Below are 14,185 nucleotides of genomic sequence, written 5' to 3'. Positions count from 1 at the left end.
TTTTTTTTTTTTTTTTGAGGCGGAGTCTGGCTCTGTCGCCCGGACTGGAGTGCAGTGGCCGGATCTCAGCTCACTGCAAGCTCCGCCTCCCGGGTTTACGCCATTCTCCTGCCTCAGCCTCCCGAGTAGCTGGGACTACAGGCGCCCGCCACCTCGCCCGGCTAGTTTTTGTATTTTTAGTAGAGACGGGGTTTCACCTGTTAGCCAGGATGGTCTCGATCTCCTGACCTCGTGATCCGCCCGTCTCGGCCTCCCAAAGTGCTGGGATTACAGGCTTGAGCCACCGCGCCCGGCCTTTTTTTTTCTTGAGAGGGAGTCTCGCTCTGTCACCCGGGCTGGAGTGCAGTGGCCGGATCTCAGCTCACTGCAAGCTCCGCCTCCCGGGTTTACACCATTCTCTTGCCTCAGCCTCCCGAATAGCTGGGACTACAGGTGCCCGCCACCGCGCCCGGCTAGTTTTTTTGTATTTTTGTAGTAGAGACAGGGTTTCACCGTGTTAGCCAGGATGGTCTCGATCTCCTGACCTCGTGATCCACCCGTCTCGGCCTCCCAAAGTGCTGGGATTACAGGCTTGAGCCACCGCCCCCGGCCCCAAAATTGCTCTTCTAGAAAGATTGTGCCACCTAACACTCCCACTTAGTGCTGGTTTCCAGTCTTGGGAAATCATACAGATAGATACTATTTATCTGAGAGTTGGTGGTTCCCAGATAAATAGTTGCCAGGGTTCTGGGAATTGATGAGCATTTTTATCTTGATCATTGCAATGAGGCAGATTCGCAGTGGTATTGGGGCTTAAGGAGAGTTTGTGCTGGTATCTGCTACTGGAGCTCGACCTGGAAGTAGCAGCATTGCACTGCATCCTAACACTTTCAGAGCAACTTCTGGAAGTCCTAGAACTAAGACAGGAATGGGTGGTCTACTCCCACCCCTTCCTAACCAAGGCAACCTCCCAGGCTCTCCTGTCCCACCTTAACATCTCTGAGAGGAAAGAGAGTTGCCGTCTTAACAGAAGAAACATGATCAGAGGGGTACAAATGAAGGGTTCCAATAGAGGGTGTGAGAACTGCATGTCTGGGGTTTAATACTGGCTCTGCGGTTTACTTGACATGTTACCTTGGGCAAGTTCATGTCCTGTGTGCCTCAGTTTCCCCTTCTGTCAAATAGGGTAATAGTTTCTATTTCAGAGTTGTTAATATAATAACATACATTGTTTAGAATCATACCTGGCCACATACAAAGTAAGTGCTCAAAAGTTATCTGTCAATAACTTTTGTTATGTTGCACAAGTCACATTATTTCTCAGAGTCTCTGTTTTTCACATCTTTATTTTTTCATTGTTTATTTATTAATTTTTGAGATGGAGTTTCGCTCTTGTTGCCCAGGCTGGAGTACAACGGCGCAGTCTCAGATCACTGCAACCTCCACCTCCCAGGTTCAAGCGATTCTCCTGTCTCAGCCTCCTGAGTAGCTGGGATTACAGGCATTCGCCATCATGCTGGGCTAAGTTTGTATTTTTAGTAGAGATGGAGTTTCACCGTGTTGATCAGGCTGGTTTTGAACTCCCGGCCTCAGCTGATCACCTGCCTCGGCCTCCCAAAGTACTGGGATCACAGGTGTGAGCCACTGCGCCTGGCCTTTTTCTCATCTTTAAATGGAGCTGATATTTAATAGGATTGAATGATTACAGTGTGGGCATTTGTGGGTACAAAATCTGAATTATAGGAAGATAATGGGGCTTATCTTTTCACCATTGGGCCCCCAACTCCTGCTTTGCACACAGTAGGAGGTCAGTATTGTGGAATGAGAGGCATTACATTGTTTTATTGTAAGGCGTTGTTCTCCTCAGTCCTGGTTGAATCAGTAAATCCAGGCATCTAATCATCTAATCACGAGGTTGTCATCTCGTGATTATGCGTGCTCAGTAGGCATTCTTAGGGATGAACCCATTTGCCTACCAATAACAGGTAGTTATTGGTAGGCAGAGCCAGGTTGGCCCTGGCCAGCTTTCTTAACTCTGGCAGGCCAGACCTGCCCATGGCTCTTGTCTCTTTCCCTGACCCACCCGCGCCTACACATACCTTGCAAGACTTCATATTGTGACCCAGTCTGAAATAAGTAAAGATTAAACCAGTTTGTTAAGGCCATGCTTCAAGATCAGTCCTTCCTGGAAACCCATTGGTGGACTGTGCTGTCAAAAGTCCATGGATTTGGCCGGATGCAGTGGCTCATGCCTGTAATCCCAGCACTTTGGGAGGCTGAGGCAGATGGATCACTTGAACCCAGGAGTTCAAGACCAGTCTGGCCAACATGGTGAAACCTCATCTCTACTAAAAATACAAAAAATTAGCCAGGCGTGGTGGTGGGCGCCTGTAATCCCAGCTTCCCAGGAGACTGAGGCATGAGAATAGCTTGAATCCAGGAGGCGGAGGTTATAGTGAGCCAAGATTGGGCCACTGCACTCCAGCCCTTCCTGGCATTTTCCTTGTGCATTTGTACTTTTTTTGTTTGTTTTATTTTCAGACAGGGTCTCACTCTGTCACCCAGGCTGGAGTGGCTTGACTTCCCAGGCTCAAGTGATTCTCCTGCCTCAGCCTCCTGAGTAGCTTGAACTATACATGGACACCACCATGGTCAGCTGTTTTTATCTTCTTATTTTTTTGTAGAGACAAGGTCTCCTTGTATTGCTGGTTTCGAACTCCTGGCCTCTCAAAAGTGGCCTCAAAGTGCGGGGATGACTGGTGTGAGCCACTGCACCCAGCCACGTTTGTACATTTCAAACGCAGGTTTTGTTTTAAGCAAAATGGTCATGTTGTACATATTGTTGCGCAACCCATTTCTTTCACTTAATTTCTATGGCATACAGAAATTCTGCATACTTCTTACGCTATGGGTGGGTGGGCAAAAATTTACTTCTTTGCTGCTATGAACGTTTCTGACAAAACAAACAAAAAACCCTAGATCATTGTAGGCTTGTGTGAATGTCTTCTGTGGTTTAGATTCATAGGCTCAGCTGCTGGGTCTGAGGCATGCCTGTCTTTGTCCTGTGGCCCCAGGCTCCATTGATACCTTGGTGATGGGGTATACCTGAGAGGACAGCGGGAGGTGAGAACAATGAATTAGTCTTCGCCAGGCGTCTTGTGTAAAGGACCCCAGCATCTGGCTAAAACGGAGTCCCAAGTTCGGAGTTGCAATGTGTGGGCTGGCACTAACCCTAAAGTAAATAAGCCCCAGTTACAAAAGAAATTCAGGGATCAGCGTGTTTTTTGTTTTTTGTTTTTTTGAGACAGAGTCTCAAAAAAAGTCTGTTGCCCAGGCTGGAGTGCAATGGCACCATCTCGGTTCACTGCAACCTCCGCCTCCTGAGTTCAAGCAATTCTTGTGCCTCAGCCTCCCGAGTAGCTGGGACTACAGGAGTCCACCACCATGACTGGCTGATTTTTCTGTTTTTAGTAGAGACAGGGTCTCACCGTGTTGACCAGACTGGTCTCGAATTCCCAACCTCAGGTGATCTGCCCACCTTAGCCTCTCAAAGTGCTGTGATGATAGACGCGAGCCACCGTGCCCAGCTCCCCCCATATCTTTTACTTGGGCAGAGTCATTAGCTTTTTCTGTCTTGTTATAGGTGCTCCAGTGAACCACCCGGGGAATGACGAGGTGGCAAGTGAGGACGAAGCCACAGTAAAGCGGCTTCGTCGGGAGGAGACACATGTCTGTGAGAAATGCTGTGCAGAGTTCTTCAGCGTCTCTGAGTTCCTGGAACATAAGAAAAATTGCACTAAAAATCCACCTGTCCTCATCATGAATGACAGCGAGGGGCCGGTGCCTTCAGAAGACTTCTCCAGAGCTGTACTGAGCCACCAGCCCGCCAGTCCCAGCAGTAAGGACGGTCACAGGGAGAATGGCGGCAGCTCAGAGGACATGAAGGAGAAGCCGGGCGCGGAGTCTGTGGTGTACCTAAAGACAGAGACAGCCCTGCCACCCACCCCCCAGGACATAAGCTATTTAGCCAAAGGCAAAGTGGCCAACACTAACGTGACCTTGCAGGCACTACGGGGCACCAAGGTGGCGGTGAATCAGAGGAGCGCGGATGCACTCCCTGCCCCCGTGCCCGGCGCCAACAGCATCCCATGGGTCCTCGAGCAGATCTTGTGTCTGCAGCAGCAGCAGCTACAGCAGATCCAGCTCACTGAGCAGATCCGCATCCAGGTGAACATGTGGGCCTCCCACGCCCTCCACTCGAGTGGGGCAGGGGCCGACACTCTGAAGACCTTGGGCAGCCACATGTCTCAGCAGGTTTCTGCAGCTGTGGCTTTGCTCAGCCAGAAAGCTGGAAGCCAAGGTCTGTCTCTGGATGCCTTGAAACAAGCCAAGCTACCTCATGCCAATATCCCTTCTGCCACCAGCTCCCTGTCCCCAGGGCTGGCGCCCTTCGCTCTGAAGCCGGATGGGACCCGGGTGCTCCCGAACGTCATGTCCCGCCTCCCGAGCGCTTTGCTTCCTCAGGCCCCGGGCTCGGTGCTCTTCCAGAGCCCTTTCTCCACTGTGACGCTAGACACATCCAAGAAAGGGAAGGGGAAGCCCCCGAACATCTCCGCGGTGGATGTCAAACCCAAAGATGAGGCGGTCCTCTACAAGCACAAGTGTAAGTACTGTAGCAAGGTTTTTGGGACTGATAGCTCCTTGCAGATCCACCTCCGCTCCCACACTGGAGAGAGACCCTTCGTGTGCTCTGTCTGTGGTCATCGCTTCACCACCAAGGGCAACCTCAAGGTGCACTTTCACCGACATCCCCAGGTGAAGGCAAACCCCCAGCTGTTTGCCGAGTTCCAGGACAAAGTGGCGGCCGGCAATGGCGTCCCCTGTGCACTCTCTGTACCTGACCCCATAGATGAATCGAGTCTTTCCTTAGACAGCAAACCTGTCCTTGTAACCACCTCTGTAGGGCTACCTCAGAATCTCTCTTCGGGGACTAATCCCAAGGACCTCACGGGTGGCCCCTTGCCCGGTGACCTGCAGCCTGGGCCTTCTCCAGAAAGTGAGGGTGGACCCACACTCCCTGGGGTGGGACCAAACCATAATTCCCCAAGGGCTGGTGGCTTCCAAGGGAGTGGGACCCCTGAGCCAGGGTCAGAGACTCTGAAATTGCAGCAGCTGGTGGAGAACATTGACAAGGCCACCACTGATCCCAACGAATGTCTCATTTGCCACCGAGTCTTAAGCTGCCAGAGCTCCCTCAAGATGCATTATCGCACCCACACCGGGGAGAGACCGTTCCAGTGTAAGATCTGTGGCCGAGCCTTTTCTACCAAAGGTAACCTGAAGACACACCTTGGGGTTCACCGAACCAACACGTCCATTAAGACGCAGCATTCATGCCCCATCTGCCAGAAGAAGTTCACCAACGCCGTGATGCTACAGCAGCATATTCGGATGCACATGGGTGGTCAGATTCCCAATACGCCCCTGCCAGAGAATCCCTGTGACTTTCCGGGTTCTGAGCCAATGACGGTGGGTGAGAACGGCAGCACTGGCGCCATCTGCCGTGATGATGTCATCGAAAGCATCGATTTAGAGGAAGTCAGCTCCCAGGAGGCTCCCAGCAGCTCCTCGAAGGTCCCCACGCCTCTTCCCAGCATCCACTCGGCATCACCTACGCTAGGGTTTGCCATGATGGCTTCCTTAGATGCCCCAGGGAAAGTGGGTCCTGCCCCTTTTAACCTGCAGCGCCAGGGCAGCAGAGAAAACGGTTCCGTGGAGAGCGACGGCTTGACCAACGACTCGTCCTCACTGATGGGAGACCAGGAGTATCAGAGCCGAAGCCCAGACATCCTGGAAACCACATCCTTCCAGGCACTCTCCCCGGCCAATAGTCAAGCTGAAAGCATCAAGTCAAAGTCTCCCGATGCTGGGAGCAAAGCAGAGAGCTCCGAGAACAGCCGCACTGAGATGGAAGGTGATAGAGCTTTGGATTTAACTTATGTCCATTTTGGGCTCAAGGTCATCAAAAAGGAACCTGGGTTGAACTTTACAAACGGAGAGTATGACTTGAAGCAGCCCCTTCTATAGGGCAATTAGCTTTTCTGTGCTTCTGGGTAGAGGGCAATAGTAACTGCCTCTATCCTAGTAATGAACATGCTTTTTATTTATGGTGGTCAATGCAAAATGGGTATGGACAGCATACCTTTTTTGTTGGTTTTTATTTTTATCTTTGAGCCCCTTGGGACATAGGGGTAGGGTAGTCTTTCTGTTTTGTTATAGTTTTTTTGTTTTTGTTTCTCCACACTGATTCTGTATACGGGTGTCTTAAGAGTATGTTTGAGGAAGTGGCCACTGCTTTTTGACCACTGAAATAAGCTGTGGTTCCCTGACTCTGAGGCTCCACTGCCTGATGTAATATTCACAAATTAACCACTCTTGAAGCAGGGAAAGACGAACCCATTTTAAATGTACGTATCTACTGAGAGGTGACGATGTCATTAATGGTAAAATAAGGGAAAAGTTGTATCATAGAATCAAAGAAAGATGGTGTCTGGGCATATACTTTAAAGGTAGTTTCTTATGTAGAAATTTGAACTTAAATTAGATATGTGTTTATATGTTGCCCATACCTTAAAAAAAACCCAAAGTGGTACCTTTTCCCAAGCATCCAAGGCTTTCTTCTTTGTGCAGATAAACAATTCAAAGGAAGGTGTTAATTTCTGTTAAAGTGCTTTCAAGGTGTTAATTTCTTACAAAGCCAGCTCCAGACTCTCAAACTAGCAGGCAGTTATCTTTAAAGATCTCTTTTGCTTTGAAGAGAAAGAATGAATGTTGGATGATAAAGGTCTGGCTTTTTCCCCCTTTGTGTACTAGGTCGGAGCAGTCTCCCTTCCACGTTTATCCGAGCCCAGCCGACCTATGTCAAGGTTGAAGTTCCTGGCACGTTTGTGGGACCCTCAGCATTGTCCCCTGGGATGACCCCTTTGTTAGCAGCCCAGCCACGCCGACAGGCCAAGCAACATGGCTGCACACGGTGTGGGAAGAACTTCTCGTCTGCTAGCGCTCTTCAGATCCATGAGCGGACTCACACTGGAGAGAAGCCTTTTGTGTGCAACATTTGTGGGCGAGCTTTTACCACCAAAGGCAACTTAAAGGTGGGTTTGTGTGGCTTTCAGCAGGATGGGGGCTGGGCGTCGAGTGGCTTCTCCTTGCTGGCACCATCCGTGATGAGTTCTTCCATCCTTCCATTCCTCCTTTGGGAGGCCGAGGTGGGAGGATTGCTTGAGTCCAGGAGTTTGAGACCAGCCTGGGCAACATAGGGAGACAATGTCTTTACAAACAAAACAAAAATTAGTTGGGTGTGGTGTTGCATGCTTGGGTCCCAGCTAACTGGGAGACTGAGCAGGGAGGAGGTAACATAAGGAGACCCCGTCACTACAAAATATAAATTAGCTGGGCACAGTGGCGTGCGCCTGTAGGCCCAGCTACTTGGGAGGCTGAAGTGGGAGGATCGCTGGAACCTGGGATGTTGAGGGTGCTGTGAGCTGTGATCACACCACTGCACTCTAGCCTGGGCAAGAGAGTAAGACCCTGTCTCTTAAGAGTTTTAAACTCTTAAGAAGCTGAAAAGGGCTAGGCACAGTGGCTCATGCCTATACTCCCAGCACTTTGGGAGGTGGTGGTGGGAGGATCACTTGACCCCAGGAATTGAAGACCAGCCTGGGCAACATAGCAAGATGCCATCTCTACAAAAATTAAATTCATATAAATAAAAAAAAAAGCTGAAAAGGATTTCAGAACTTGAAAGCCAGGCAGGAAAAATAATTAAGGAAAGCAGCCAGATGCTAGTAAGGTCCCTTCTTTAGCAGAAGCCTTGCCTACCACCCTAGATTAAATAGCATCCTATTTCCACCATGGCCTTCTGTAGCTTTCCTAGCCAGATACATTCTTCTCTGTAGCAATTATTAGACATTGATGCTCTGTATATTTAGATGTCAACTGCATCAGAGTATGGTCTGTTTTGCTCTGCCACCCAGGCTGGAGTGCAATGGCGCAATCTCGGCTCATTGCAACCCTCTGCCTCCCGAGTTCAAGCAATTCTCCTGCCTCAGCCTCCCGAGTAGCTGGAATTACAGGCACCCGCCATCATGCCCGGCTAATTTTTATATATTTTTAGTAGAGACGGGGTTTCACCATGTTGGCCAGGCTCGTCTCAAACTCCTGACCTCAGGTGATCTGCCCGCCTCGGCCTCCCCAAGTACTGGGATTACAGGTGTGAGCCACCGCGCCCTGCCCACAAATTGTTTTTAACTGAAATTTTTACTTAAATAAGTATAGATTTTCACTGGACTTTTGAAAAGTAATACAGAGACATCCTTGTATGCTTTGCCCAGTTTTCCCCATTGGTAGCACTTTGCAAAACTGTAGTATCACATTGTAGCATAATCGGGATATTGACTTTGTTACAATCAGCATATTCAGATTTTCCCGTTTTACTTCTACTCAGGTGTGCATGTTGTGTACTCTAGTTTTATTACCTGTGTAGGTTTGTGCATTTTAAAAATGTGAACTCTAGGCTGGGTGTATAACCCCATCTTGGTTGCTCTGGGGAGGAATGTTCGTTAGGTGATATAAGAAATCTGATTTTCTAAATATAAAGTGCAGACAGTCCCTGACTTAAGATGATTTGATTTACAATAGTACAAAAGTGAGATGCATTCAATAGAGATCAGACTTTAGGTACCCATACAACCATTCTGTTTGTAGTTTTCAGTACAGTATTCAATCACATGAGCTATGAGCTAATTTTTTATTTTTTTTGAGACGGAGTCTTGCTCTGTCACCCAGGCTGGAGTGCAGTGGCATGATCTTGGCTCACTGCAACCTTCGCTTCCTAAGTTCAAGCGATTCTTGTGCCTCAGCCTCCTGAGTAGCTGGAATTACAGGCATGTGCCACCATGCCCGGCTAATTTTTGTATTTTTAATAGACAGGGCTTCACCATGTTGGCCAGGCTGGTCTTGAACTCCTGACCTCAAGTGATCTGCCCACCTCGGCATCCCAAAGTACTGGGATTACAGGTGTGAGCCACTGTGCCCTGCCTACATGAGCTATTTCAATGCTTTATTATAAAACAGTCTTTGCATTAGATGATTTTGCCTAACTGTAAGCTAATGCAAATGTTCTGAGCGTGTTTGAGGTAGGCTAAACTGAGCTATGATGTTTGGCTGGTTAGGTGTATTAAATGCATTTTAGACTAAGAATATTTTCTACTTACAGTGAGTTTATCCGGGCATAACCCCACTGTAAGTCAAGGATCATCTATATGTTAAAACACTGGGTAGAATGAAATCCATATGCAGATTGATTCTTGGCTTGCCAGTGAGCTTCAAATCTCTATTTTGATAAGAACCTTTCTGTCCTGTTCCCGTAGGTTCACTACATGACACACGGGGCCAACAATAACTCAGCCCGCCGTGGAAGGAAGTTGGCCATCGAGAACACCATGGCTCTGTTAGGTACGGACGGAAAAAGAGTCTCAGAAATCTTTCCCAAGGAAATCCTGGCCCCTTCGGTGAACGTGGACCCTGTTGTGTGGAACCAGTATACCAGCATGCTCAATGGCGGTCTGGCCGTGAAGACCAATGAGATCTCTGTGATCCAGAGTGGAGGGGTTCCTACCCTCCCTGTTTCCTTGGGAGCCACCTCCGTTGTGAGTAACGCCACTGTCTCCAAGATGGATGGCTCCCAATCGAGTATCAGTGCCGACGTGGAAAAACCAAGTGCTACTGACGGCGTTCCCAAACACCAGTTTCCTCACTTCCTGGAAGAAAACAAGATTGCGGTCAGCTAAGCAAGGGAGAACTTGCGTGGAAGGAGCAATGCAGACACAGTGAAATCTCTAGAATCTGCTTTGTTTTGTAAGAACTCATCTCCTCCTGTTTTCTTTTTCTTACTGATATGCAAATGATGTTTACGATGGTTGTGACCACAACCTCAGGCAAGTCCTACAATCACAATTGTTGCTATGCTGCTTTGCAAAAAGTTGAAAAAATAAAAAAATTCATACCAAAACAAATACAGACTGTTTTTTTTGAGATGGAGTCTCGCTCTATCACCCAGGCTGGAGTGCAGTGGTATTGATCTCGGCTCACTGCAACCTCCCTTTCCCGGGTTCAAGTGATTCTCCTGCCTTAGCCTCCCGAGTAGCTGGGATTATAGGCGCATGCCACCACGCCTGGCTAATTTTTGTATTTTGAGTAGAGACGGGGTTTCACCATGTTGGTCAGGCTGGTCTCGAACTCTTGACCTCGTGATCCACCCGTCTTGGCCTCCCAAAGTGCTGGGATTACAGGTGTGAGCTACCATGCCTGGCACTTTCTTTTTTTTCAATTTTGGAAAGAAGCGGGTCTTGCAGAGTAGCTTTGTTACTTGTAACAGACGTATACATAGAACCTTTGTACAACCTAGAATGACTTTTTCCAAAGACTTACCTATTTCAAGGTAGAATCGTTGGAACTTACTGAACAACAGTGGAAAAGACAACTACACAGCCTAATTGAGGGGAGAGGGGTACTGTATACTCATGGTAACTGGACGCGGGTAAAAGGACAAGGTCTGTCATCTCTTTAGGGACCTGTTTTATATGCCCCAATCCTGTCCCCATCCTGTTTGTTTTTTTTGAATGTACTTAAAAAAGGAACAACAACAAACTAGGGTTGTAGAATTATAAAATTGCTTCAACCTTAGAACCTTAAGTAGGAGGCCCTCAAATGGACTTATGTTAGTCCTTAGGGAGTCAATGTGTGTGTTGCTGCTTATTTAAATAAAGTTCAGTTGGAGCCCCGAGAGTGCCAATGCTTTCCCCACACCTTAGATGCCTTCCTCTTCCCGAACCTCAGAAGAGGTGGCACCTGAGCGGGGAATCTCAGGTGACTTAGTTTGCCAGTGCCTACTCTATTGAAGAACTGGGTTTTCATGCTCGAGAAGAAACTCGTGGAAGGGCGTGTTTCCCATCACAGGTTCACATACTGATTGTTTTTGTTGAATTTCCTTGGTGCGACTTATGCCAAGTAATTATGAAGATTTTTTGTTTTGTTTGTTTTCTTGCTGAATATTTCATGAAGGCTACGAAGTTAGAACAGGCAAGTCCTGGGTGTGAAAGCTTTAATTTATCTACCTCATTTATTTTTTATTTTTTGTAGCCATAGTGTCTGTTTTCCTGTTTGAAGACCGCTAAAGTATTCCCAGGCCCTGTCTAAAACGTAAGAGTTGATGTATTGGTGGGAAGAGGTGAACGTTCAAGATGATTTTGTGATGCCTTTTTTTTTTGTAGTTTCCTTATGTATACATGATATTGAGCAAACGAAACATTGCTCTTGGTTTAACAAGAAGGGAGAAAGAAAGAAAAAAAACTAACTTCTGGGAGAAAAGTCTTTCCCCTCTGTGGAAGGTCCTGATGGAAATATGCATCCAAGACCAATAGCCAAAGTGTTGTCTCTTCATCGTTGCACCTGACTTTAGGATCCCGTCCCCCCCGCCTTTTTTTTTTTTTTTTTGCCAAGTTGTGCCTTTCCTTCTGGAATTGTAAGTGAACACGAGAATAGTACCTGTTTACACTGTGAAGTGGATATTGTTACAGAAAACACACCGGTGGCTTTCTCACTGTTGAGCTAATGATGCCTTGTGAATGTATGATCCACGGAGAAACCCCTGTAGTTGTACCTGCTGATGCTGTCTGTCTGTTGGAAAATAAATTTTGAATGTTTTTTTTTCTCACCCAGGTGTATATGGGAGTTTTTCTGGTACTTTCTGTTCTATACCTGAGACTCTTTACTTGACAATCACTTGCAGCTGCCTTGTGACACTCTTGTTCCTACAGTCAAAAAGATGCAGATGTGGTTATGTCCATGCTTGCCTCATTTTTCTTTTCTTTTCTTTCTTTTTTTTTTTGTTTGAGACGGAGTCTCGCTCTGTCGCCCAGGCTGGAGTGCAGTGGCCGGATCTCAGCTCACTGCAAGCTCCGCCTCCCGGGTTTACGCCATTCTCCTGCCTCAGCCTCCCGAGTAGCTGGGACTACAGACGCCCGCCACCTCGCCCGGCTAGTTTTTTTTTTTTGTATTTTTAGTAGAGATGGGGTTTCACCGTGTTAGCCAGGATGGTCTCGAACTCCTGACCTCGTGATCCACCCGTCTCGGCCTCCCAAAGTGCTGGGATTACAGGCTTGAGCCACCGCGCCCGGCCTCTTTTTTTTTTTTTTTTTTTTTTTTTTTTTTTTTTTTTGACAGTTTCCCTCTCTTTTCCGCTGGAGGGCAATGGCATGATCTTGGCCCACTGTAACCTCTGCCTCCCAGGTTCAAGTGATTCTCCTGCCTTGGCCTCCCAGTAGCTGGGATCACAGGCATGCACCATCACGCCCGGCTAACTTTGTATTTTTAATAGAGACGGGGTTTCACTATGTTGGTCAGGCTGTTCTTAAACTCCTGACCTGAGGTGAACCCCCCCCACCTTGGCCTCCCAAAGTGCTGAGATTACAGGCGTGAGCCACCGTACCCGGCCTGTTTTTTCTTTTTTTAAGACGGGATCTCACTCTTTCACCCAGGCTAGAGTGCAGTAGTATTACCTCAGCTTACTGCAGCCTTGACCTCCCAGGCTCAAGGGAGTGCAGTGGCTCGATCTTGGCTTACTGCATCCTCCGCCTCCCAGGTTCAAGCAATTCTCCTGCCTCAGCCTCCTTACTTGGGATTACAGGTATGTGCCACCACACCTGGCTAATTTTTGTATTTTGAGTAGAGATGGGGTTTCAGCATGTTGGCCAGGCTGGTCTCGAACTCCTGGCCTCAAGTGATCCATCTGCCTCAACTTCCCAAAGTGGTGTGATTGCAGGCACGAGCCACCTTGCCCAGCCTGTTTTCTCCCTTCTCACATACTTCAAACATCTTTCCAAGGTAAAACCCAATTCCGGTTAATCCTTTAACATACCTGCAATTACGTAACAATGATGTCTAGTCATCTGTTGACAATACCGCTGGTGTTTACCCATACACTTCCCTGTCACTCGGGCTGCAGTATAGTGGCATGATCACAGCCGACTGTGGCCTTGAGCTCCTGGACTCAAGTGATCCTCCCACCTCAACCTGCAGAGTAGCAGGCACACACCATCACTCCCAGCTAATTTTTTTTTGCAGAGATGGTCTCACCATGTTCCCCAGGCTGGCCTCAAGTGATCCACTGGCCTTGGTGTCTCAGAGTGCTGGGATTATAGGCATGAGCCACTGTGCCTGGCCTTGTGAGTTTTTTTATTTTGTTTTTGATTGCCTTTGGGGTATTTCTTTTCTTACACTTGAGTTCATTTCCAGGGTAAATTCCTGCTTGGGATATCTGGGGGAAAGATTATCACTGTTTTTGTGTGTGTTTGCTGTTTTCTGTAACACTGTGTGTGGGGGGGGGGGGGGGGGCGCACGTGCGCACCATTCCTCTCCGCCTCAATCTTTGAAGTCGGTTCTAAAGGGTAGATTGTGATTGTACCTGTGCAGGTAGATTATACCCACATAGTGTGGTCATAACTTTGTTTTGTCAGTTACTGACCACATGTACAACAATGGTCTCATAAGATTGTAATACTAATTTTTACTCTACCTTTTCTGTGTTAAAATACATTTATAGATCAGGCACAGTGGCTCATGCCTGTAATCCTAGCACTTTGGGAGGCCGAGGTGAGCAAATTACCTGAGCTCAGGAGTTCGAGACCAGCCTGGGCAACACGGTAAAACCCCATCTCTACTAAAATGAAAGAAAGTGGCCGGCCATGGTGGTGTGCGCCTATAATCCCAACTACTCCTGAGACTGAGACAAGAGAATTGCTTGAACCCAGGAGGTGGAGGTTGCAGTGAACCGAGATCATGCCATTGCGCTCCAGCCTGGGCGACAGAGTGAGACTCTGTCTCAATACAAAAGAAAAGATAATTAAGTACCAATTAATTTTTTAACGTCTGCCTCCAGGTTCAAGTCATTCTCCTGCCTCAGCCTCCCGAATAGCTGGGATTGTAGGTGCACGCCACCACCATGCCCAGTTAATTTTTGTATTTTTAGTAGAGACAGAGTTTCACCATGTTGGTCAGGATGTTCTCAAACTCCCAACCTCAGATGACCCACCCGCCTTGGCTGCCCAAAGTGCTGAGATTACAGGCATGAGCCACCGTGCCAGGT

The 14,185-nt window shown here is 48.0% G+C and overlaps 1 protein-coding gene across 2 annotated transcripts in view; it reads left to right on the top strand.

Annotated features, from left to right (window-relative positions):
- The window catches only part of SALL4 (spalt like transcription factor 4), a 19,308-nt gene extending 7,553 nt beyond the window's left edge, over positions 1 to 11,755 (top strand). The window contains exons 2-4 of one of the 2 annotated variants that reach the window (XM_023184158.2): positions 3,623 to 4,642; positions 6,853 to 7,133; positions 9,411 to 11,755. In XM_023184158.2, coding sequence (XP_023039926.1) covers positions 3,623 to 4,642; positions 6,853 to 7,133; positions 9,411 to 9,830 — 1,721 coding nt within the window. In that variant the 3' untranslated portion in view covers positions 9,831 to 11,755. Of the gene's footprint in view, positions 1 to 3,622; positions 5,954 to 6,852; positions 7,134 to 9,410 lie in introns of both variants that reach the window. The other variant, XM_023184157.2, reaches the window with a different exon arrangement.
- Positions 11,756 to 14,185: the final 2,430 nt, after the last annotated feature.

This window comes from Piliocolobus tephrosceles, chromosome 20 (assembly GCF_002776525.5).
Source record: "Piliocolobus tephrosceles isolate RC106 chromosome 20, ASM277652v3, whole genome shotgun sequence".
Taxonomy (NCBI): Eukaryota; Metazoa; Chordata; class Mammalia; order Primates; family Cercopithecidae; genus Piliocolobus; species Piliocolobus tephrosceles.
The sequence above is the reverse complement of the archived record's forward strand: the minus strand, read 5'-3'. Positions and strand labels throughout refer to the sequence as shown.